Source organism: Lolium rigidum, chromosome 2 (genome assembly GCF_022539505.1).
Source record: "Lolium rigidum isolate FL_2022 chromosome 2, APGP_CSIRO_Lrig_0.1, whole genome shotgun sequence".
In the NCBI taxonomy this organism is placed as follows: Eukaryota; Viridiplantae; Streptophyta; class Magnoliopsida; order Poales; family Poaceae; genus Lolium; species Lolium rigidum.
Window position 1 is genome coordinate 164,702,962 of NC_061509.1, and position 24,940 is coordinate 164,727,901.

General features: G+C 41.1%; 1 protein-coding gene across 1 annotated transcript; it reads right to left on the minus strand.

Moving 5' to 3' along the window:
* Positions 1 to 4,719: 4,719 nt before the first annotated feature.
* On the minus strand, positions 4,720 to 24,642 carry LOC124692550. The gene is made up of 18 exons (XM_047225945.1): positions 24,185 to 24,642; positions 23,068 to 23,476; positions 22,903 to 22,974; positions 22,756 to 22,818; positions 18,968 to 19,153; positions 17,533 to 17,914; positions 14,917 to 15,008; positions 12,906 to 13,640; positions 12,426 to 12,704; positions 11,843 to 11,998; positions 9,605 to 9,855; positions 9,079 to 9,508; positions 8,681 to 9,004; positions 6,952 to 7,756; positions 6,782 to 6,840; positions 5,767 to 6,225; positions 5,183 to 5,221; positions 4,720 to 5,070 (listed from the first exon to the last, which is right to left on the minus strand). The coding sequence occupies exons 1-18, from the start codon at positions 24,565 to 24,567 to the stop codon at positions 4,888 to 4,890; spliced, it is 5,307 nt and encodes a 1,768-aa protein (XP_047081901.1). The 5' UTR covers positions 24,568 to 24,642; the 3' UTR covers positions 4,720 to 4,887.
* Positions 24,643 to 24,940: the final 298 nt, after the last annotated feature.

A 24,940-nucleotide genomic window follows, 5' to 3' on the forward strand; every position in this document is an offset into this window, starting at 1 on the left:
TAGGCTTGCCTAGAACTAAACATGGACACGACTCTATTTTGGTTGACGTTGATAGATTCTATAAAATAGCTCACGCCATAATTAATTCTAAAATTGTCATGAATTTGGCTACCTCCCTTTGTAAGGTGGATGAGGAAAATGTGGAGAAGAAGCTTCTTAAAAGAAGAAAAGTAGCTACTGATGGGAAGGAGGCTCCATGAAGGTCACTAGTCATAAAGAGGGAAGAGGTAAGGCTGATGCTACTACAAGCAACACTGCAAAGCCCAAGATTTCAAGAAAGGCTACTGAGATGGATCATATACCCAAGAAAAAGCCACCCAAATAGGTTTCCAATGTTGCAAAACAAGTTCGCTTTTGGTGTCTGTAAGAGCAAATTGTTGTATGTAATGAGTACCTAATGAACCATGATGGTTGGATGTTGCCTTTGCTTAATATATTATGTTCATAGTGTGCTTTGCATATAGTGTTGAGTTGGCATATGAGATGCATTATTCTTTTTCATACTCTTCTGCTACCTGGTGTACTTCTTGCTCCTGGAAAAATCAAACATCATCCATTGTTTCCCTATGGATAGTCACGAGAACACGGAAAATAATGAACTGGAACCTTAGAGGAATTAATACTGAGAAAATATGGCTTAATTTAGCTAGTAAAATTGATGAGTTTGGATGTGACATCATTTGTCTCCAGGAAACCAAGGGAGAAGCTTTTCACCTCGAATATATAAGGAACTTCTGCCCTATGAAATTTAACAAAATTGAATTCCTACCTTCTGTTGGTGCTCTGGGGGTCTCATAATTATTTGGAATGGAGCCATTTTTTACTCGTGAACTTGCTTCCAGAACGATTATTCCATTTCCATTACTTTTATCGGCAATTTGACCAATGAAGCCTGGGTGTTAAAAAATGTGTATGGTCCATGTCAAGCTGACAGAAAGGTTGTTTTTATTGACTGGTTCTCAAACTTTGACATGCTAGATGACAAGGACTACATTATTATGGAGGATTTCGATTTTATAAGACAACCTTCTGATAGAAATAAATCAGGTGGGTATGTCAATGATATGCTCCTTTTTATTAAAGCAATTATTCACCTTGGTCTTGTGGAATAACCTCAAAAGGAAGAAAATTCGCTTGGAGTAATATGCAACATGATCCTTTGTTGGAAAGATTAGACTGGTTCTTCACCTCTTCTTCCTGGACTGCCTCCTCGCCTTCAACCTTTGTGTATCCTTTAGTGAAACCTACTTCAGATCATCTTCCTTGTGTAATCTCTATTGGAACCCAAAATCCCGAGAGCTCAAGTCTTTAGATTTAAAAATTATTGGCTAGAGCATTGTCATTTCAAAAACATTGTGCAGAATGCTTGGAACATTCATGTTGGTTTCATTGACAGTGCAAAAATAATTAATGCCAAATTCGAAAATCTAAAAGAGGCATAAAGTTGTGGGAAAAAAACTTCCTTGTTTAAAGCACCTTATTGGGAATGCGAATCTGGTGATTGAGTTACTAGATAACATGGAGGAATTGAGAACTTTGTCCCTAGAAGAGTGGAATCTAAGGGATATCTTGAAAATCCATTATCACCTTACTTCAGAACCAGAAAGCCTACTGGAAGAAAAGAGGGAAACGAAAATGGGTCAAGCTAGGTGATGACAACACTGAATTTTAGATACAAAGGCTACAATCAGTTATAGGTACAACTAAATTTCCATGCTAAAAAATGAGAGCCTTCCTCAAATCTTTGATCATGATGGTAAAGCCACAATTTTATGGAATGCTTTCAAGGAAAGAATGGGTATATCAGATAAACCATTTATGCATTTCAATCTGCAGGAATTCTTTGGTGGGATTATTTTATCAGAAGAGGACAAAGATTATTTGGAATTACCATTTACTAATAAAGAAATTATTGATATTGTTAAGGATTTTCCTAATGAGAAATCTCTAGGGCCTGATGGTTTGAATACTGAATTCATAAAAAGTTGTTGGACCATTATTGGAGATGATGTTAAATTGTGTGTCAGAGATTTCTATGGTGGTAATATTTCTCTGGAAATTATCAATTCATCATATATTACTCTTATTCCTGAAGTGGAAAATACTTGCCATCCAGGAGACTTTATACCCATCTCTCTTCTGGATAGGGTGCTCAAAATTATCACCAATCTGCTGGCCAACAGGTTGCAATATATTATTCTCAAGTTAGTGCACAAGAATCAATATGGTTTTCTCAGGAAGAGATCAATCCAGGAATGTTTAGGGTGGTCTTTGGAGTATCTTTATCAATGTCATAAGTAAAAAAGAAGAAATTCTAGTCTTAAAACTGGACTTTGAAAAGGCTTTTGACAAAACTGAGCATGGGGCTATCCTAGAAATTCTGAAAGGTAGAGGATTTGGTGACAAGTGGATCAAATGGATTGATCTAATTCTGAGTTCTTGAACTTCTTATGTTCTGTTGAATGGTGTTCCTGGCAAAAAGTTCTACTGTAAAAGAGGTGTGAGACATGGTGATCCCCTTTCCCCTCTCCATTTTGTGTTGGCTGCTGATTTGCTGCAATCAATCCTGAAAAAAGCAATGAACCAAAGACTAATCTCTTTGCCCATTCCTTGTCCAATATGCCCTGACTTTCCTGTCATTCAATATGCAGACGGCACTCTGGTTGTCATTAAGGCTGATGCAAGACAACTCATTTGTCTTAAAGCTTTGCTCAATACTTTTGCTGAATCTACTAGTCTAAAAGTGAATTACCATAAGTCCAATATGGTTCGTGTCAATATGGATGAAGAAAGACTTCACTTCACTGCAACTGTCAACTATCAACTATCAAAGAGGCAGTTTGCCTTTCACTTACCTTGGACAACCTCTAGGGATCACTAAGCCTTCCCTTGAATATTTTATTCCAATGGTTCAAACAGTGCAAAAAGGTTTATGTGGCATTGTTTATTTCCTCAGTTATGGTGGCAAATTACGGATGGTTAAGTCAATCCCGGCTTCACCGCCCATTTTTTCATGTGCTTGCTTGGATGTTCCAGTCACAGTAAGGAACAAGTCATTAAATATATGAGACATTGTTTGTTGAGGAAGAAGAGTTATGATGTACAAGAAAAGGGCAGTGCTTTGGTTGCTTGGAGCAAAATATGTAGGCCAAAAATCAAGGTGGCTTAGGTATTTTAAACCTGGAAGTTCGGAATAAGGCTTTATTGTTAAATTTTTTGCTCAAATTGTACAATGACTTGGATATTCCTTGGGTCCAGCTAGTTAAAGGTTCATATTACAATGATGGAAAGCTGTCTGGTACTAGTATTGTGGGCTCTTTTTGGTGGAGGGCTCATCTTAAACTGCATGATTTTACAAGTAAATGGCAAGGTGTAATCTTGAAAGTGGAAAGACAACATTTTTATGGGTTGACTCTTGTTTGCATCTGCAGCTCCCCACCTTGTCTATTTTTCTAAAAGGACTGATCTCGCTGTGGAACAAGTGATCCACACAGAATTCTTGCAAGACCTATTCCATTTGCCTCTTTCTCTTCAAGATTTTCAAGAATTTGAACAAATGGAAGAAATCTGTGACAATGCTTCTATTAAGGTCCAACTTGGTAATCAGGATACCTGGAGTTATATCTGGGGAAACAGTGATTTTTCATCTCAGCATGCTTATAAGATGATGGTTGGACATCAGCCTGCTCCTCAGATGTTTTCCTGGCTTTGGAACTCTTCATGTCAGGCTAAACAAAATTTCTTCTTTTGGCTCTTACTGCGTGATAGTCTTAACACAAGGAACTTGCTTGGCAGGAAAATTTTCATTTTGCCATCTTACTTGTGTGCCACTCTTCAATGTAATCAGGAAGAAACCTTGGTTCATCTGTTTGGTCTTGTCCTTTTGCCGACAATTGTTGGGACTTCATATGTCCACGAAGAGTTAGGAATCTCTGTTCTAGATTCATTCTATGACATCCGAGACAAACTGAAGCTATCTTTTTCGATGGAAATCGTCATTTTAGCCACCAAGAGTATTTGGATAGTCACAACAACAAAAATTTCAAGAACCAAAGGCCTACTTTTTATAGTTGGAAAGCAATATATGTTGAAGAGCTAAGAATGGTAGAACACAGGATGAAGAAAAAACATGCACAAACTTTCAAAGAATGGTTGCAATCACAAGTTTAGGTGGTTGGTCTGAGATGTGAGGCTTTTCTTTTTTTATTTCTTCTTCTTTCTTTCTTTGTTTCTTTGATGTAAATATTCTTTATATATTAATAAAAACTGCAGTCGGAGTTTCCCACTTTTTACCTTAACAAAGAATCACACACCGGAGAGACTAATCCTTCAAAGAGTGCCTTGAATACAACTCAATAGTTTGTAGCTAGAGAGAGGGACGCCTTGACTCCCATATGGATGATAGAGAAGCACACACTCAATCTAAATCTCAAATCTTAGTCCAACCCTACATCTGTCGAACCCTTGAGAACAAACTGCAGCCACCAATGTAACTGAATTGTTTCAGCTGTCGAACCCTTGAGAACAAACTGCAGCCACCAATGTAGCAGGGCGCATCTCAAAAGTAAGATGTGACAGGGGGCGGTGACAAGCACAAGAGTACCCAAAGACTTCGTTGTATTTCCTTGCTGGCCGTCTCGGTATCATCCTCAGATGTTCGGCGATCTGTATGCTTTTACTGAAGTCCTAATGCAGATACACATGCTACATCACATAATGTAAGAAAAAGAATCATATATTGACCAATAGCGGAGCAACTGCCCAGCATTACACCGTATGGAAAATGCACGGTGCAGCCCACAGATGGGGAACAACACGTTGGCAGTACATTTCACACAAACGGCCAAGGAACGTTTAACACAACTTTGAGCCCAAACTGAGTTACTCTTACAACATGAATGTACTTGATGGGTTAGCGAAGTAACGCCTTCTACGCTTGGTTGGTTCTGTACGGGTGCCCTGACTGAAAAGACTCTGCAATATGGTGGGACCCGTAGGCACAGGTGTTTCGCACACCTGAACATAGAGGTGTCTATCGAGTGTCAGCTTTTCCAACAAGGTCCTGCATGTCTGCAAAATTATGAAGGAAATGTAATGAGGCAAAGAGTATCTCACTGTCATTAACCGTGATCATTCAAATATCGATGATACTGGCACAAATAGACAAAGTAGGGTACCGTACCTGAGGATTCAATACTTCCATCTGATGGATAACATCCTCCTGACACAACAACATCAAAGCATGAGATCAAAATTCTATAATCCCAATACCAACAAAGATAGGTGAACAATAAAGCAAACAGGAAGGCAACAAAAGAATAAGTGATTTTTTTTTAAGTGTACCGAGTGTCACCCTTTAAAAACGGTTGCAGGTGCAACCACATGCACTCTGGATTTTTCCTCTGAACAGTATAGGCACAACAAAGTACTCCCTCCGATCCATGATAGCGACACTTATATGGACCGGAGGGAGTAGTTTGGATCTCGTGTATTAGGAATATGTTTTTTGTAAAGCAGGGTTTGATTTTGCAAAACCATTTGAAAGCTGCTAGAATAGGTTATTAAGTTTACAAGTTAAGGTGTTTGGATTGTGTAAAGTAAAACGAGTTGTGGATTTTAATAACACGGTGCTTGGTCAATAATCCAAAATCATGACAAAACACTTTATGCTGATCCAAGAATTCACAACTTACTAGTTACTAGTGGTACACAAAACTTTCGAAGTGCATAACAAGCAGATATAAATGGAAAAAAATAGATACGCACCTCTACTATTCCTGGGAACTGCATCACATAGCCAATAATTCGACGAGTTAAACCTTCATACACAGTGCTATTCATGCTGCCATCGCCATTTATCCATGGTAATATAGGGTGATAAATATGCCTTTCACAAGCATGGCAGCAATCACTCTCCCTGATATCTTCTGGAGTAGACATTGTTTCCTTATCTCCCAGATTTTGGCTACACATACGAGATGAGTTTGGCTCGCTTTGAACACTAAGAACTGTGACAGTGTGCCCATCACCAAGCATTTTGACAGTCCCCTGCTTGCTAGACATGGAATGGTTCCCTTTCAGTACATTTTCGGTGCCGCCAGTCTCCGCTACTTGAGAAGCTGGAGCTCCTGGACAGCTGCAATGGCTGTATTCTGCAAGTGTGCTTATATAATACTTTGACTTATGTAATGAGTCAACGATCCGGAAACCATCATACGCATTGACCTACAAAGCAATTGAGCACACATGGTGACTCCCATGTGAATAAACAGGGTGAAATAACAGAAACCGTGGACAGCTTCTAATTTACAAAGTAATGCATTGATCCGACAACTCGAGGCTTCATCTCAAAAAAGGGAAACACATACATCAAAGGGTGAACAGTCCCATTGTCTGAGGAAGATCAGCTGAGTACATAGAACCACTAAAATCCTTAAAAACAAAGGTAAACACCACATGGTCTGCACTTGGCTTTTCTCCATCTTACCACAGCTGAAGTGCCTAGCATGTACAAGGTGCTACATTTTCTCACATGCATTGAGCAGATATATACTCCCTGTGTTCTTTTTTATTTATTTTCTGGTAGATCATCAACGTCTACAACTATGTTGTTACCTCTACACATTTCTATAATATAAAGAAACAAAGTGTACATGGGTAATACACGATTATACCAGAACATGGACAGTGGAAATAGTCACAATTCACAACTAGGTGTCGAATATATATGTAGACAAAGAAGTACACAACGAGTCTACTGTACACATGTTTACAGCTTTACCTCCATAGCCAGATGAAATCTCTTGAGGGTATGAACAATCACATCGATTAACCGTGTGCCTGCAGTGCATAAGATCAAGGAGAAATGAAATTTACCTATGAAAAACAAAGATTGTACCTCATGAAACAACCAAGTTCACGCAAATGTTTATTCATGAGAACAGTAAGTACCTAATGGATGCAGTTCCTGTGACAATTCAGTCAAATTAACTCCTCCTTCTCCACCTCGATGAATAATACAAAATGCATTTCTGAACAGATCAGAAGACAATATGCATGATTCATTTTGATTACAAGATGATGGTTGTAACTGGTCAGCATATGTTTTCATAGCATCCCAAGGCCATCCATTATAAGAGTTTTCCAACTGAGATTCAGACAACATACGCCGACATGAACTGGAGTTATTCAAATGCAGTAACATATTGTGGCTTTCGACCTGGGAATGACCATCATTTCTACTCATTTCCCTGGCTGAACTAAAAATAAGGCACCCCTTATCATGTAACACTTGTGTGAGATCGCTTGTTTGAATTCTCTCTTGATTCAGAGCAACTTGGATACCAGGGAAACCTTTCTCGCGACGATAAGAAGGCTTGTGTTTCTTAGCCGTACCGCTTTCCTGTTCCACCATATCAGCCTTTCGTTTGTGAGTGCCATCATTCAGTCCACTGGTATCTTCAACCAAATAACTAGAGATATTAGGCCCATCAGCGTCACCAACTCCTTCGCTTGGCAAGGAAGGTGAAACGGATAACTCTCCTGACAAAACCAGAGAAAAGAGAGAAACAATTTCCCCACATTCTACATCTGGATATAAATAAAATCTACCATCCATAATGTTCTTTTGCTGCCTTATAAGCCATTTAGAAAATTCAGAAGCCTTTTTTCCTGAACCAAATGGAAAGGGTGAATGAGAAGCCTTCAAGAAGAATTTTCGTGAAAGGGTGTATGGCTTTGTTCCATTTCCACTAACCTGCAAAATGCAGGGAGAATTATGAACAACGGTACAAATTGGGAGAGAGTATGAACAACAATACAAAAATAACTGATGTCCTAAATCACAAATTATACTTAAATCAATCTGCCTGCTCGAGCTCATTACTGAACTAAAGGAGCCCTATCATTCTCCCAGCAAAATGAGGGAAAGCGTATAGGTTTCAGAGGTAATGAAGCAAAAGAGCTGAGCTGGATTCAGCACACTGACGAATACTAGATACTGGATAGTCCTGTAGGTGGGAGCGGGCTGCCCACGGCGCCGCCAGCCCAATCCCACTCAAGTCACTAACCGTACACCCACGGACACGAAAAGAATCCTGGCGGATAGTAGCGGTACGCCCGCTACCGCCGCCCCCGCGCTGCACCCTTTCCATGGCAATGGAGGCGGACGCCATGCCCCCAAGGAACTACCCCACCGCTGCAGTCCCATCCCTCCGCTCCCCCCTCAGGTCCTCTTCTCCGGCCGCCTGGGTCTCCGGCGAGATCCGTGGGGAGCAGCCGATGCCCCCTTCACGCGCCTCCACAGCCGTCTCCATGCTTCACAGCCGTCGACCTGGCTGATGCCCCCCACGCGGTGCGGCCGCCCTACACCTGCGCCCCTAGCCCCCAGCGACGGTGAGTTCCTCTCCTCCTTCTTTCCTGATGGGACAACGGTGGTTGTGTTCCTCGTCCCCTAAATGTTTGACGTTTCCTGTGCGCTGATGTAAAACCACTTAGCGGGTTAAAGTGGGCCGATTGGACGCCGCTTAATATCAAGAAAATTAAAGTGCAACAAGCGGCATCCCGCCTGGTCTGGCAGACAGAGGTGGTCAAGTAGCGGTATCCCACGAACAGGCCCACTTACAGCCTGAATACTGGATATTCAATGGTAGCTTAACTGCATAAGTTAGCAAATACTGACCGTGAACTTCTTCTCATTGAGAAAGGAAAAGGCAGTGACTATTTCACTCTCTGAATAAAGCTGGAGGGTTGCAGTTAATGAAGCTTGTACTTCTGATCCTGATGATGTGCTGAGAAAAACCAACTTCAGAAGCTCTATCGCATTTGCAACTGCTAATGATTTGCATCCATCTCTGTTGACCTTAATGACCTTTTCATGAGATATGCATGGTACGTCGACGCTTTTACTTGGATGGGTTGCATTTGAATGTCTAGACAACATAGCATGTTCATGTGATCCAGCTTCTGGAACTGCAGCGCTTGTACTTGTTGCACCTTGCACAACCTGATTAATTTAAGGTGAGATTGGTAATAAACAAGACATAGGTTAGCGGTCGAGGTTAATAGACAATTACTTACCAGCTCTTCCTGCCCACTTGGAATTTCCTCATTGACATTATTATCACTATTACTCTTTGCATTATTAGGCCCAACTTCCCCTGTCTGGTTCAATTTTTCTACTCGAATGAATTCAAGGACTTCATCAAGTGCATTTTTTATTTCTGGATCTTCGAAATAATCCCAATTGACTATCTCAGAATCTGAATCTTCACAGTTCCCATGGCTAGAATTTGAAATATGTGAATGGCCTTCGCTCACTTTTGACCTCCTTTCCTCTCTTAGAAGGCTACAGATTCTAACTACAGCTTTTCTTACATTTATGTTTTTATTTAAGTATGCCATCCTTTTACGACATGTATGTGGTGCAGCTGGAAGACCAGAGACAGAGTTCCAATAACATTTGGGTCCACGTGCCGCACAAAATCTAGTGTATATCATCAGCAGTTTTCTGCAGATAATAATATCCAATCAGGCTCCAGCATCATGGAAAACATTGTTTAGCTCCAGTAGTAAGGTCTATAGTGGATGCAGCATGAAACTATACCTGTTAGACTCATATGTCCACTGGAATTGTCTACCAGTGGATGATGCAGAAGTGCTCCGTGGTACTTCGTCATCCTGGGTAGATTGGGCTGATATCTTTCCAGTGGATCCACTAGCTTGAACTTTTTGTTTAATAAACCTTAGGGTAACCTTATCAGAGGATCTTTTCCTTTTCTGACTGATCGATCCAGAACTAGCTCCCTGCTGCTTTTGTGTGGGCTGTCTATTCTGAGAGGACGAAACACAGAGCACCTACATCAACAGAAAAAAATTCTTCCAGTCAGAAATACTGAATAGGAAATATAGGCAAAACAAATCAGACATAACGGTATTTTAACTAGGATAACGAAATAATCAGCCTAGTAATGTGGTGTTTTAGAAAATCATAACTACCGAAACAAGCAGGTAGCGACTACAGTAGGATAAGCAAATAAACATACTATTACTAACTGAAACTGAAGGCTGCATGCAAGAAAATTGCCTTCCTGCCAATATAATCTTCAAATTTTATGAGCATAGCTTATCTAGACACGGATACGTACACCTATTAGGCGATTAGCAAGTTGGATATTTATACTGTAGCAAAATCCTACGTATGGTGCTATTACAGATAATATTACTTCCAGATTCATGGACGTATGTGTAGAAGGCCATGAAAATGAAATTAAGGTTGGCCTGTGTTGGAGATATGCTGCAATTGCTGCATGACTTTCAGTGGTTCATTAATACCACTAATTCTATGCAGGGATGGAGCCAGGAAAAGTTGAAAGGGGGGCCTTCCGTATGTCCAACCAACAGTGCAGTGTAACAAGCAAGCCTACCTAGTTATGATTTTTTTACGCGGAGTCAAACTCCACTGGTAGCATCCTGTCGAATCAAAAGGCCCTGAGTTATGCTAGCTTGTTAAACTTATACGCTCTAGTTATATGAGATCCATCCATATTGTATTACACCCTGTAAGGATGTTAGAACTACACTTGGAATCCAGAAACGGAAATCAAGTCTTCTGAATGTTTCAGTGTAAGAATTGGGGGCGGAATTGGGAAGGTGGGGAAGGCCTCCCACAGTACTGACTACTGAGCCATAACACTGAATTCTTTGGAATCAAGTGCATGAGCTGCTTTGTCGAAGGTCGCCTACACTTCACCTCATCTCTGGCACCCTGCCCTTGTCAACCTCCACTACTGCCCGCAAGTCAGCCCCTGTGCCCAAGCAACCTCCACAGCCCCGGCCTCGGTAGCGAGATCTCAAGTACATCCGCCGTCTTCAACTGTTTCTTCCTACTCCCAGTCTTCGGCTCAGGTGGCAAATGCTCACAGCCTCAACTGCCAGGTAGCTCCCACTAGCTCCTCTGCTGCCACTAGAGAGCATCCACGGCATAGCCACTCGACCACATGTCTGATCCCATTTCCCTGGCATCCAACTATGATTTGGATTTGGATGGTGACCCATTTGTTATCTACAAATTCTTTAGCAACCAAAGAGAGCTGAATTGTAAGCTTAATTCCATTTCAACTTGGAATTGAATTGGGTCTCCATTTCCACAAAATCCGCTAGAGAGTATCCATGGCATAGCCACTCGACCATATGCGTGATCCCATTTCCATGGCATCCAAATATGATTTGGATTTGGATGGTGATCCATTTGTTATCTAAAGATTCTTTAGCACCCGAAGAGAAAGTTGAATTGTAAGCTCAATTCCAATTCAACTTGTAATTGCATTGGGTCTCCATTTCAAATCCAAGTTTATAATACTCCCTCCGGCCAGAAAGGATGTCGCAAATTTATCTAGCACATGTAGACGCATTTTAATGTATCTACATGCAAATCTAGACAAATTTGTGACATCTTTTTCTGGACAGAGGGAGTACAAAACTATCGAGAGTTGGCTAGGCAGACCCATGTTAATCTGAGGTTCAATTTATCTTGTATGGTTTTGTTTTGGCCCTTCATTTTAATTTTCCACTGGGAAGTTAATTTCTAATCAGACTGGTGACCCTTCCCTGGACCCCGTGCAAAGTGAGAGCTTCGTGCACCAGGCTGCCCTTTTTTATTAAGTTAATTTCTAATTAAAGTTTGCCTCTTTTCGTCAATAAGGGAATGCCCAAAAACACAGAGTTATAGAAAAGCACTAGCACAAAGTTAGATAAATATGCAAGTGCAGAACAAGGTCAATTACTAATCAGACTGGTCCTGCAGATCACTGGACGAAGATGGAGGGAAATTTCAAAAAGATACCTGTTCTACAGAGAGATTCAGCTCTCTTGCAATTCCAAGACAATCTTTGAAAGGAATTCTCCCTTCCTCACTGATACTCATAATACGCTTTTGTAACTCCAGCCGTTGTTCGGTAGTCATCAATCTACGAGAACTCCATGAACGAGGATGAGAAACCTGCATGAAACAGGGTATGCTATAGAACTCAATAAACTAGAAAAAACGGCCGATGCCAGTTGTCATACAACATTGTTTCCAGTAGATAATGGTGGGTTTCCAGATTGGATATTGGGAAAAAAAGGCAATCATTAAAATGCTTGCAGGTGACAACGTATATGGTCAAGAAGAAAGTACAAGCAAAGAATTAGAAAGCACAAATAAGTATGACAATATGAGGTAGTATGATACTGAGATGGTATATAGAAGGTAAAACTGGAAGGCAACAAAACTAACAAACAAGACAACATGGCACATTCAAATGAGAAGGAGCATTTTTGTTGAGGATAAAAGCAAATGAACATTTAAAATGGCCACAGGTAACCCAACAGTACAATGTTACTACTATGAGATAATATTGCAACGATGTATAGCAATGATGACAAACCTCAGGTACAGAACAGCCAGGGAAGGCACTTAATGGTTCAGCCAAGCCAGCTGTTAAATAGCAATACTCTAGTGTTTCCCAGTAAGCATCAACAAACTCCTGCTTTGAAAGCACAAAATCATGCCGAATTTTCGGTCGATGATTCAAATTAACATGGGATGATGGAAGAATTCTTCGTATAGGTTCTTCAATGTAAGGCCTGAGCTCCATTGCATGTGTAGGCACAGCATCTGATGGTACACCCCACTCATCTACAGGTTCTTTTGCAAGTTGGAGCAACTAGCAAACATAGCCACAAAAGTGCAGAACTGGGTCATTACAAATCTAAATTGTACAGTAATCATGAACCTGACTTTGCTAAATAAGAATATGCAGCAGGCAAATATCAACCTAAAAGAGCTTCATCTTTGTATTCTCCTCACCTAAGTTTTCTAGATTCTCGCAATGTTAACTACAAACATCAAAGAGAAAGAACACTACCTTGAGCTTATCTAATATATTTATTAAACGTGAAAGTCGACCCTTCGCATGAGTATCCATGAGCTGATTGTATTCCTTGGTTGGAATTTCTGAAAGCACTTTACTTATCATGTTATCGATCTTCTTCGCTGATCCCACAACTTGTAGAAATAGTTCAACAGGCATTTCATTTATAGCTGCTGCCATCGAAAATAACAGACATGATTGATTAAGGTCCTTGTCATGATGCCCTTCTTTGGAATAATCAAATGGCATGCAGCAACTTGGCAAACCACTGACATATACCCATAGAAATTTATGGAACAGCTTTGCCCGAATCATTTTCGCACCAATAAATCCATTGGCATGCATAGCTTCTAATATTAATGGTTTGTTATCTTTAACCCTGCGTGAAATCCTGAGACCAGGTATGGCTGTCTTATGTTGATTTTGCTTCAGTTTAGCTGCTGCACCAGAACGAATTTCAGTATCGAAGTTCCGTTGTCTGGTCCTAATTTGATCCACAAGTACCGGTGACAATTCCCCAACAGAAGAATGCAGAATTACATCAATGAGACGACTGCGCGTATAGTTTGTAACCAACGGGACACTAACTTTGATACATTTACAGCTGCCCTCTTGCTGAAGCTTATTCAAAGTGCGAGCCAACGTCTTCCTATCCATCATTTTTCCATTTTCCTTTTCAAGTCCCTCTAACCATTTATGTAACTCCACCTTTAGTACAAATTTCTTTTTCTGCAAAGGAAAAGGAGAAAAGGGTGTTACAGAACAACGAAATGCAATCAGGTATGCAGGGGTGCACGGTCAACACGCATGAACATGACCGTGCATATACACACAAAAGAAAAGAAAAATGGTGTTACTCCTTGCAAGTCTGACTAAGATAAAACTATAAGCACCTCATTTATTACAAATTAAAGCAATAAAAATGAATAAACAAATGATAAACATGAAACATTGTAAAGAATAAAGAGGATATTACCATAGAACTATACTGTCTAGATAGAAGCATAACAGTAAGAAATATTGAGGCCACAATCTACAAACAGACATAATCTAATGGGATGGTGTTCATGTAGGTCATTTTGGCTTATTAGTTATTACCCACCCTACATGTTCACTTTTTTCTCGTTTTATTGTAAATTTATGTTGCTTTTCATCGAATCATGACATAGTAGAGGTCATGCGACCATCCTAATACCACATGAAGAAAAAGGGAAGCTACTGTTGAGAAAGGCAAAAGGAGACCAGAACAGTCTGCCTGGAGGACCCCTTTTGTTAGTGGCTACTGACGTCTCACGAATTATCGCGGGGAAATGAGAAAAATGAATCCTACAAGAGTGTGTTTGGATGGTAGAATGACTTAAAGACGAGTCAACGAACCCAAACAACTTATAAGGTCAAGCAACAAAATGAGTCACTTCCAGGGAAGAGAGTTGGATCTTTTCATTAAGCAACTCTTAATGAACACATTTCAGTAGTTTCAAAGAGGATTATTGCAGAAAGTGAATAGATAATCGAAGTCCTGTTAAAAGGGTATAAAGAGTGGCTAATGATACAACTGAGGCTACATATTGCAGAAAGTAACGCTTACATTTAAATTAGTGCAGCACATGTATGCACAGATAATGCAATTATAAGTATTTACATAGGCTCAGATCATGATATGTTCGTATAAACTGTAAACTTGCACGCAGTAATGGTTGCAATTATATAAACCAAGCTCATGTAGTCATGTATGAAAAAGTTATGCAGCTAGAAGTATGTAAATAAGATCCAGACAATATTAACACTCCTATTAAGTGCATCAAGTCAAGAGCAAGAGTAACTTCATGCAACAGATCGACAATTCAATGAAATGAAACGCAACGGAATTGCGTTTTCTCGAAAAAACTTCATGCCACAGATCAAGCTCTTGGAGAGGTAAAATGACAGTTATGTACAACACATTTGTATTTTAACAGATGCTTCGCATGGAAAAAAAATGATTGACGAATACTTAGCAGGCAACCTTCAACATATGTAGAATCCTTCTTTGCCGCCGATCATCAGAAGTTGAAGGGGGGCACCTCTGCCTCTTCTTCCGACCCAAAGCAAGTTTATCTAAAAGAGAAGATAAAACATGTGGATTATCTAAATTGAAGTGACCAGCATTTTCTCTCTACAACATATATGACCAGAATGTGTGGTTTTGCGCAATTTAATCATTTTAGTAAGGTCCCCGTGTATTTTGAAATTCAAATTCATAATTTTCCACAAACATTTATTCAGTATATATATAGGTTGGCTGGCAGAAAAGTGGTACCAATAGATGCGAATTTGAAAGTGCTTTGCTGTGATCAGGATTCTACTGTTACTACAAAATACTATTCTTTAAAAGAAATAAATGGTCAGAATTGAAGAAGACCATTCTTAATCAAACCACGCCTTAAAAAAACAATGCAGAAAGTACATGCAAAAAAGGGCTACAGATAAGTCAAAACAGAAAATAGTTCGCAAAATCAAGATTGGAAAAATACTTTTTTTTTACCTGAAAACTGTAGGGGAGGCCCTGACAGTAGATAGATTTTATTAAGAGGAAAGATATTACAAGAAGGGGCGGGGGGGGGCTCAGAGCAAAAAAATACATACTGTCTAGTCAGCTAATGAGGGGGTTCTAAAATGATCCTTCATTCTGTAAGAAAGAAGGAAAAGGTTTCTTTCGAAAAAGAAGGGCCATAAGCTCAAACTAGGGAATACATTTACCTCCTAGTTGCCCGTTTGTGACAAAAATTTCCCCATTCAGCTCCAATTCATCCTACTTACCCTATTTAGTGAACCCTGTGCCAGAATTTCCTACACCCGTATCTAGACAAGACTCCGACAAGTTTTTTGGAACAGAGTGAGTATTAAATTATCGAAGTGTGGTCTATGTTGCGTGCCACGTCGGGGGCGTATTCAACAACAACATCAAAGCCTTTGTCCCAAGCAAGTTGGGATAGGCTAGATATGAAACCCAACAGAAACGTATGGCAACCAAAAAGAGAAAGAGAGAGAAGAGTAAACCAGGTACGAGTAAGCTAAAGATCCTGGCACATGGATTGCTGTTTTCCATGCAGTCATATCAAGAGCCAAATATCTAGGTACATTCCACCTCAAGTCCCTTTTTACCGTCTCGTCCCATGTCAGATTTGGTCGCCTGCTGCTCCTCTTAGTATTTTCCCCACCCTTTAGAATCCCACTGTTAACTGGTGCTTCTGGAGGCCACAATATATGTACAAACCCCCTTAGTCGGTGTTGGACTAGCTTCTCTTTACTCGGTGCCACCCCTACCCTTGTTCCGAATTCTGTCCTTTCATGTGTGGCCGCACATCCACAGTAGCATTGGCATCTCTGCGACACTCATTTGTTAGATGTGCTGCCTTTTAGTGGACCAACAGTCCGCTCCATATAGCATTGCCGGTCTGATCGCCGTCCTATAAAACCTTACCTTTTAGTTTTTGTGGTACCTTGTCACATAGGATTCCAGATGCTTGCCGCCATTTCACCCACCCTGCCTTGATCCTGTGGCAAACATCCTCGTCGATATCGCCACTGCTTTGCAGCATTGATCCAAAGTACCGGAAGGGGCCCCTCTTAGGAACTATTTGTCCTTCTACACTAATCTTTCCCTCTTCGCACCCAACACCACTAAAGTCGCACCTCATATAACTCGGTCTTGGTCCTACTAAGTCTAAAGTATAAACCCCTTGGATTCCAAAGCCTGCCTCCATAGCTCTAATTTCCTATATATTGTTTTCTGGGGAAACAGGTCCAGTAGCGCCAAGGGAAAAAGTAATCATAAACGCCTAGTGTTTGAATCGAACACGAGGAAAAGACTACCTTACTTTGGAAGCAAGTACTAATTGTGCCAACAAAACTTTTCAGGGTTACAATTGATCGCGAAACGGAACTGGAGAAACACGCATTGACACGCCACGTAGACTTTGTGACTGGGTCCTACTTGACAGAGAACTTCAAAATTTAAAAGGGGTAAAATCTGTCACGAGTTTCACTCAATGGGTTAAGCAGGATGAATTGCTGCTAAAGGGGTAATTGTTGTCACGAATGGAAAATTAGATGGTAAAAAATAGAATCCACTCCCAAAAAGATCAGCTTTCCTGAGCGTTTACATGGCCCAAGTTGCAGTAGCGGAAGCTTCCATGAAAAAAAGGTTCGTTAAAAATGAGTTTGGCTGAAGAAAGCATGCGAGTCAAATCCTGATCATCAGTGAGCTGAATGTTGAGTGGGGACTTATTAGGGGGAATTGCCTAAATGTTGCAAATGTTGTCATAAATAAAAGATCAAAACTATCTGAAAAATATAGGGGACAACCTGTTTTAAATATCAGCAGATTCCATGGTATTTAGTGAATGGAGATTGCAGACTGTTCGCAAAGTATATGCCTTGAACATACAGTTCTGTATGTGCGATAAATTTGGGAACCCGTGCAGATGATTTTGTTGGATCTATGAGTTATCAAGTTTTAGACAGTAGCGCGTCACAAATAGTCAAATAACACAAGCTCTTATGGAAGCTTGCAGTTCCCAAGCAAAGTCTTAGAGAATACACAGTTAGCACTTAGCAGCAGAAATTTAGATTACTTTACCTTGTTTAACTAGTTGGGAGACTCCAACACAAGCTTCATCGTTGCTTTGGAGGTAATGTCCAACTGGTTCATCATGGCATTCCTCTTCAAACAAGAGATTGTTATTAACAACAAGATCATTGTGCGGGCTATCAGAATCCAATCCTCTAGATGGAACTAGCGACCACAAATCGGAACGATTGGCATGGTCATCTGGGAGCCCCTCGAGACTTTGCAGAGCACTACCAGATTTGTAGAGCAAGAAGTCTTTTTTAGTCCAAACTCGGTACTGGGATGTCTTATCTAAAACTTCAGCATCCCAAGTCAAGTTGAATCTTTGGCGCATGGATGACACTCGTTTATGCAGCTTTCCTGAATTCTTGTGCCCAAGACGCTTGCCAAGCTAAATGGATGTTATATCAGAACATGTGTTACTAATTCAAGAAATTTAAAAACTAAGATGCCACAGTAGATGTGATAAGCAATGCTAATCTGTATTTATTTAAATTACATAACATGTGTACCAAAGCTACCCTACATATTCAACACCAACACATTGTTGGGTTCATATTGCAAGGATGTTTTGCGGCATGGAGCTATGCTCAGATAATCAAATGGATATTGCATTACCAAGAATGTTATACCATAAAAAGAGTAAAGATCACCTGTTATTTAAGTTGGGCAATAATGAAATTTAAATACTCAGTAAATATATTTGCTTGGTCCATGCAGTTAGAAACAAGAAAAAAAGTTTTGCTACCGTGTATGTGCACAAGTACGAGCCACAAATAAGCCTGCTAAAAAAACAATAAGACACCCATCATATCCAGGTATACTACAAAACCTGCCAAGAGTGTTCTATGACACTACGACTAAATAATTTAACCGCTGTGGATAGCAAACTAGCATCGGATAAATCTAAAGGCTTCTACACACATTGTATAGCTAATAGTGCGGATGCTGAACTACGACTACAATTATTAACGCTGGAAGTCTCACTTCCTTGAATATGGATTATGGGGATTTGATTTTACTAACATTGCACCATATAGTATTGAAAAAGATATTCAAGTGGACAAACACTATCAAATCTGTTATAGCACATCAAAAAATTAAGTTTAAACCAAAGTAGATTGCAAAAAATAGTTTTCATGGTAAAAAAAAATCGTTTTCAGGAGCTGTCCTATCTTGAAACCGGAATTTATTGATGCCACCAAGTTGCTAAATTAATTGAGTAGTTGCTAAAACAACAGATATGTCCATATTTCAATCCGTTTAAGTACTAACAAGACTCAGGTATTCAACTATCAGAGAAAAGCAGGTGGAGAACATGTATATGTATAACTAGAAATGAAGCAGAATAGTACTGCAATGAGAAGAAATGAAAAAGGCAGTATCAATGCTCTGAAGATATATAGCGCACCGTGATGCACCATTGGAAAGTTCAGAGAAGTACCTCAACAAGAGTTATACCTTTTGACCCTTGAGCTTTGATCATATCGTATATACAGTAATCTAACGGAAGCTCCATAACTTGATCAGTTGCCTGGCGTTTCTGGCCAATTTTGTAGTCGGGGATTGTACTTTTTGGTCGAAACTCTACTGGATCAAATTTCTTCAACAGGCGTAAACAGCGAACGACCTGAAAAGAGTTGAGCTAGTTTGTTCACAACAAAAGTGAAACATTGCAGCTGAATATTCTGTAATGTCTTACGCCACATATAGTGTTTTTCTTATCATTAAGTCAACTCATAGTCAAGCTACAATGATGAGTTCATAGTTGTCTATCCATGGTTTTTGTTATTTTTACATATGTATAACCAAGTTGTCTATCCACGATTGTATCTGCTGTCGTGGTGGTGTCTAGTTTGTCTTTCCTGTCTTTCAATTGGATGGTAATGTCTTGACTCTGGAGGTCACAGCTTGATGAGGGACAGAAGAGAAAATAAAATAAAACAGAACCAACTAAAGTCTAGTACTAGCTTCTACACACTTCTATTATATTCTAGGTAGTTTGGTCCTATAGTCATATGTGTTGTAGTGGTTTCTAGAGTATTCTAGTATAAGTTGTAACTAGGATATTTGTAGTTCTCTATGTAGTGTTCTCTAGAACACTCTAGTTGTAAGTAGGGCTGAGTAGTGAAGGCTCATGCAGCCTATAAATAGAGGTCCAACCTCTACCTATGTAATCGGACTATGTACCCCCTACCTATCAATTAAATGGAACCTTGTGTTCTGTCTTAAGATCTTGGACTAGATCTTGTGTGTTGAGAGTTTCAGATTGAACTCTTGACAGCCCCGCCCCTAGAGCGATATCTAGCCTACGCCCCTAGAGCGATATCTAGCGCAGCACGTTGAGGCGGTTCCTTCAACAATTGTGCTGCCCACGTTGTAGCAACACGGTGGAGTTGTTCCGCCACAACCTTGTGCTGCTTCAGGTGGTAACAGAGCCTTGCTGATCCCTCATTGAGAGCTGCACCAAGCAATGGAGGAATTGGGGAAAAGAGTGGATGTTGTAGATCAACAAATCATAGCTCTCCGTGAAGATCTTAACCGCAGATTTGATCAGCTAGTTGAGATGGTAAGGAAGGGTGTTCCTCCCATTGCTAATGAAGAATCATCAAAGGAGGCAGATGATAGGTGTCGAAGGATGGGGGGTCGTTGTGTTCAGCGTACTTCAAGGAGGCCAATGTATGATGAAGCTTCTGAAGGTGATGAATATGATGAGGGCCTTGAAGAACCTGATCTCTATACATATCCGAGAGTACACAACTCTACATATGCAAGGGATACATACAAGGTGAGAGCTGAGATCCCCACTTTTAATGGAAATGTTGATATTGAGGGGTGCCTTGATTGGTTGTATGAGGTGGAGACTTTCTTTGAGGTCATGAATATTCCAGAAGACCGTAGAGTTTCTTTGGTTGCATACAAGCTGAAAGGAGGAGCTGGTGCATGGTGGCATCGCCTTCAAGAAGATCGCAGACTAAGAGGAGAACCTCGTGTGCGATCTTGGCGGCAAATGAAGAATCTTTTAAAGGGGAGATTTTTGCCTGCAGATTACGATCAGATCCTATTTATTCAGTTTCAGAATTGTGCTCAAGGAAATAGGACCGTTTCAGAATACACAGAGGAGTTCCTAAGGCTACAAGTGAGGTGCCACCTTGGTGAAACTGAAGATCAACAAGTTGCAAGGTACATCAATGGTCTCAATGATGCTATCCAGGACCGTTTGATGATGCAGCAAATTTGGTCCCTTGATCAAGCACAAGCTCTAGCATTAAAGGCTGAGAGATTGGTAAAGGCAAGAAAGGCAAGTAAGGCTCCATATTCTCATATGGAAGACTCATCTAGGAGTCACTCCCACGGAATGGAAGAAGAGACTGCTCAACCCGATGCAAAACAACCTATCCCTAAGCAAGCCGGAGGTAAGAGTAGGGCAAATCCTGTGATAAAATGCTATAAATGTGGTGAAGAGGGACATGTATCTAGCAACTGGCCATTGAGGAAATTTGTCAACACGACAATCCATGATGGCGAAGATGATGATGAATGTGAATATGAAGATGTAGAAGGAGAAGATATTTGTGAAGAAGAGGGAGAAGAGGTGGTATGCGTGATTCAGCGCCCCTTGTGCTCAGCACCACAACCCGACAACAAACAACGGAAGAAAATATTTGAGAGCAAATGCACGGTGAATAGCAAGGTATGCAAATTAGTGATTGATAGTTGCAGCTGTGAAAATCTTATCTCTCAGAATTTGGTGAACCATTTAAAGCTTGAGACACATGATCATCCAAACCCCTACACTATTGGGTGGATCAAGAAAGGAGTGAATATGAGGGTCACCAAACAATGCAACCTGCCACTCTCTTTGGGCAAGCACTATCGCGCAAATGTGTTATGTGATGTTGTTGATATGGATGCCAGCCATGTTCTTCTTGGGAGACCTTGGCAATATGATGTGAATACAACACACAAGGGAAGGAAAATTGTTACTCTTTCACTTGGAACAAGTGGAAGATCATCATTCTACCAAATCAATCAAATCGTAATAGCTCCAAGGAGAAGGAGAAAAGTGACCGTAAACGGAGGCTAAAATCATTCCAGGTTGGTGATAAGGTGATTGTATACCTCCGGAAAGAAGGACCGCCATTAGACATCAAAGAGAAACTTAGATGGTGGAAATGACGGACCCTTCTCTATTCTAAGGAAGATAAATGATAATGCTAATGTGATAGATCTTCCAACTGTGATGGGAATCTCCAAAACATTTAATATGGCAGACTTGGCTCTTTATCATCCAGAACAAGCACTCTATGAAGATAACTCGAGGTCGAGTTCTAAACAACCAGGGGAGGATGATGAGGGACAGAAGAGAAAATAAAATAAAATAGAACCAACTAAAGTCTAGTACTAGCTTCTACACACTTCTATTATATTCTAGGTAGTTTGGTCCTATAGTCATATGTGTTGTAGTGGTTTCTAGAGTATTCTAGTATAAGTTGTAACTAGGATATTTGTAGTTCTTTCCCTAGCTTATGTAGTGTTCTCTAGAACACTCTAGTTGTAAGTAGGGCTAAGTAGTGAAGGCTCATGCAGCCTATAAATAGAGGTCCAACCTCTACCTATGTAATCGGACTATGTACCCCCCTACCTATCAAATAAATGAAACCTTGTGTTCTGTCTTAAGATCTTGGACTAGATCTTGTGTGTTGAGAGTTTCAGATTGAACTCTTGACAGCCCCACCCCTAGAGCGATATCTAGCCTACGCCCCTAGAGCGATATCTAGCGCAGCACGTTGAAGCGGTTCCTTCAACAATTGTGCTGCCCACGTTGTAGCAACACGGTGGAGTTGTTCCTCCACAACCTTGTGCTGCTTCACAGCTCCACCACCTTATGTGTTCTGCTTCTGTTTGTTTGATAAAATATGGACCTGGGACCTGGGGTTATCGCATCTTCGATCTAAAACACAATGCAAGTTTCCAGCAGGAACTGAACAAGGGTATGGAATAGTGCTGGTTACCGTAACTAGTATGGTCTAGCAGTATAGCGTTACAAGAGATACCATGAAGAACAGACTTCCAACATGCAGATGGCTTGTTAATTAGCAATTCAAATCTTCAAATTCTAGCTTTTGATAGGAAGCACCAGGAACCAAAAGAATGATCCCAAAAATATTAAAATGATGGCATAAATAATAACTGAAAATAACTATGAATGTGAGGAAACATTAGCATCACCTTATCATCAACTTTGGCATCGAATTCTTCGACAAGCTGTGCATCTCTTAGCCTATGCAACACCTGAAGAAGAAAGAATCTCAAAACACTCCATAAGGACGGAAACCTGAAAGTATATATGCAGTAAGCCAAAATACATATACTTACATTTCTCCATGCTCTATGTCCATATGCCATCCTGTAATCTAGATCAACTTTTATGTCTGACACAACAAGAGCCTACAGGGAAATAATTGCACCGGGTTACCAAACGTGCAATCAGAAACAAAATACAACAGGGTATCAAATGGGAAAAGGAAGAGCATGATTGACCTTTCCAGTGGCATTGTCAAGTTTGGCACATATGGCTTCCATTGCTGGAAGATAATCATGAACAGATTTGTCATTCTTGAAATTTACACCAGAAGCTCCATCTTCTTGCAAAGCATCTATATTGGTCTCTTCATTGGTCCCCAGCAATTCTGGCTTTGTAATCTCAATTCTTTGGTGTGAATTCATATTCATGTCTTTGGCGTATCGGGACAGATATATCGAATTGGTGTTGATAACATGCTTATTCCGTGAAGCCTCTTCCCCATCTGCACCATTGTCTTTTACCTTGATGATGGTCGATTGTCTAACTATCAGCCGTTGTGATGCAAGGCTCTTTACAATAAAATGGAAGTTGTTTCCTTTCATGGAAAATGTTTCGCATAGCTCATTCTGTGTTACACCAGAAGTCCTACGCCAATAAGTAAAAAAAAAAGCAAGATGTAGATTATTGCATGTGGTATTACTGAAGCCATAATATCTGATTGCTTATTTGCAAATGCATTATGGAAACAAAGGAGAAATTACCAACAACAGAAATAAAAGGCCAATAGCTACTGTGTTTTATCGTATGCTAATCTGCAGATGGAATATGTGCCAATTTTCGAAGGCATCTGCAGGGTATTAACAAATCACAAGCAATACACCCGCTTGGCTTGGTTAAACTTAAGAAACAGACTTTAAACCCCTTTTAAATGTCCCCAAGTGAGCCAATGCACCAATGCGGGCCGGGAACTTATTTGGCTGGCAAAGGCATAAAGTAACATGTGAAGTTTGAACTGAGCATGCCACTTGAATTGTGTGTATGTATGTGGGGGCATTTTCTCATACACTCTGTAAGGACAAGAATAACACCATGGATACACACACAAAAATACTACCCCAAAATGGAGTTCCTACATACATACACCAAACAGCGAAACATCCCCTCCAATCTCCACAAGTAAAATAACCAGAGACATGTAAAATAGCTGAATCAACATTCAGAATCTCCTAAATCGATAGACAGGATGATCACAGTAACTTGCCATGAATTATTAATGTACTACAGTACAAAAAACAGTAGGGAAGAGAGAGAGTAAGCACATGACTAAATTGCTGAATGCACATCGGAGCGCACCTGCTTGCCCCGACAAGCTCCAGCGTTCCCTTCTGGACGGGGCTGAGTTTGGTCTTGCCGAACCTCTGGTCGTACATCCCAAGGAAATTGCCCCTGAGCGCCTCGCTCGCCACCAGCCGCACGCCCCGCCGCTCGGCCACCTCCAGGTCCTTCTCCGCTGGGTCTCCAGGCGCGAGAGCGGACCCGTCCCCGTCGCCCGCCACGAGGCTGATGACGGGGAGCGCGAGAAGGCGGGCCCACAGGACGCGCTTGACGGCAGGGTCGAGCGGGAGGCCCGCCGCCCCGAGCGCTCCGCGTAGCGCCGGCCAGAGCTCCGGGACGGGGAGCCCGTGCGCGAGGCGGGCGCACACCTCCTCGAGCGCCGCCGAGACGAGCGCGTCCATGGCCGCAGCTCGAGTTGGAGGTGGATGCTTCGAGGGTTTAGGGTTTCGGCTCTGGCGGCATCAGTTTCTGCAGACGGTGGGGGGTTTGAGGTCGGGGGAGGCGGAGCTTGGGCGCTACGGCGGGTAGAAGGCACGGCGCGGCGCGTTCGCCGGTGGCCGCGGCCGCGCAGCAGCGAACGCCGGTGGATGTGCAGTGAAGGCGAAGGCCGTGCGATCGGGCGGTCGGGGATACAGCCTTACAGGAGCTGGATGGATTGTTGTGGGCTTTAGGATTTTGGGTTAGCGAAAGGAATGCACGGCCCAACATAGGCCCAGTAATGGCCGTTTCCGGAACAGACTCATCTTGCTCCGTACAGAACGCACAAAACCTAAA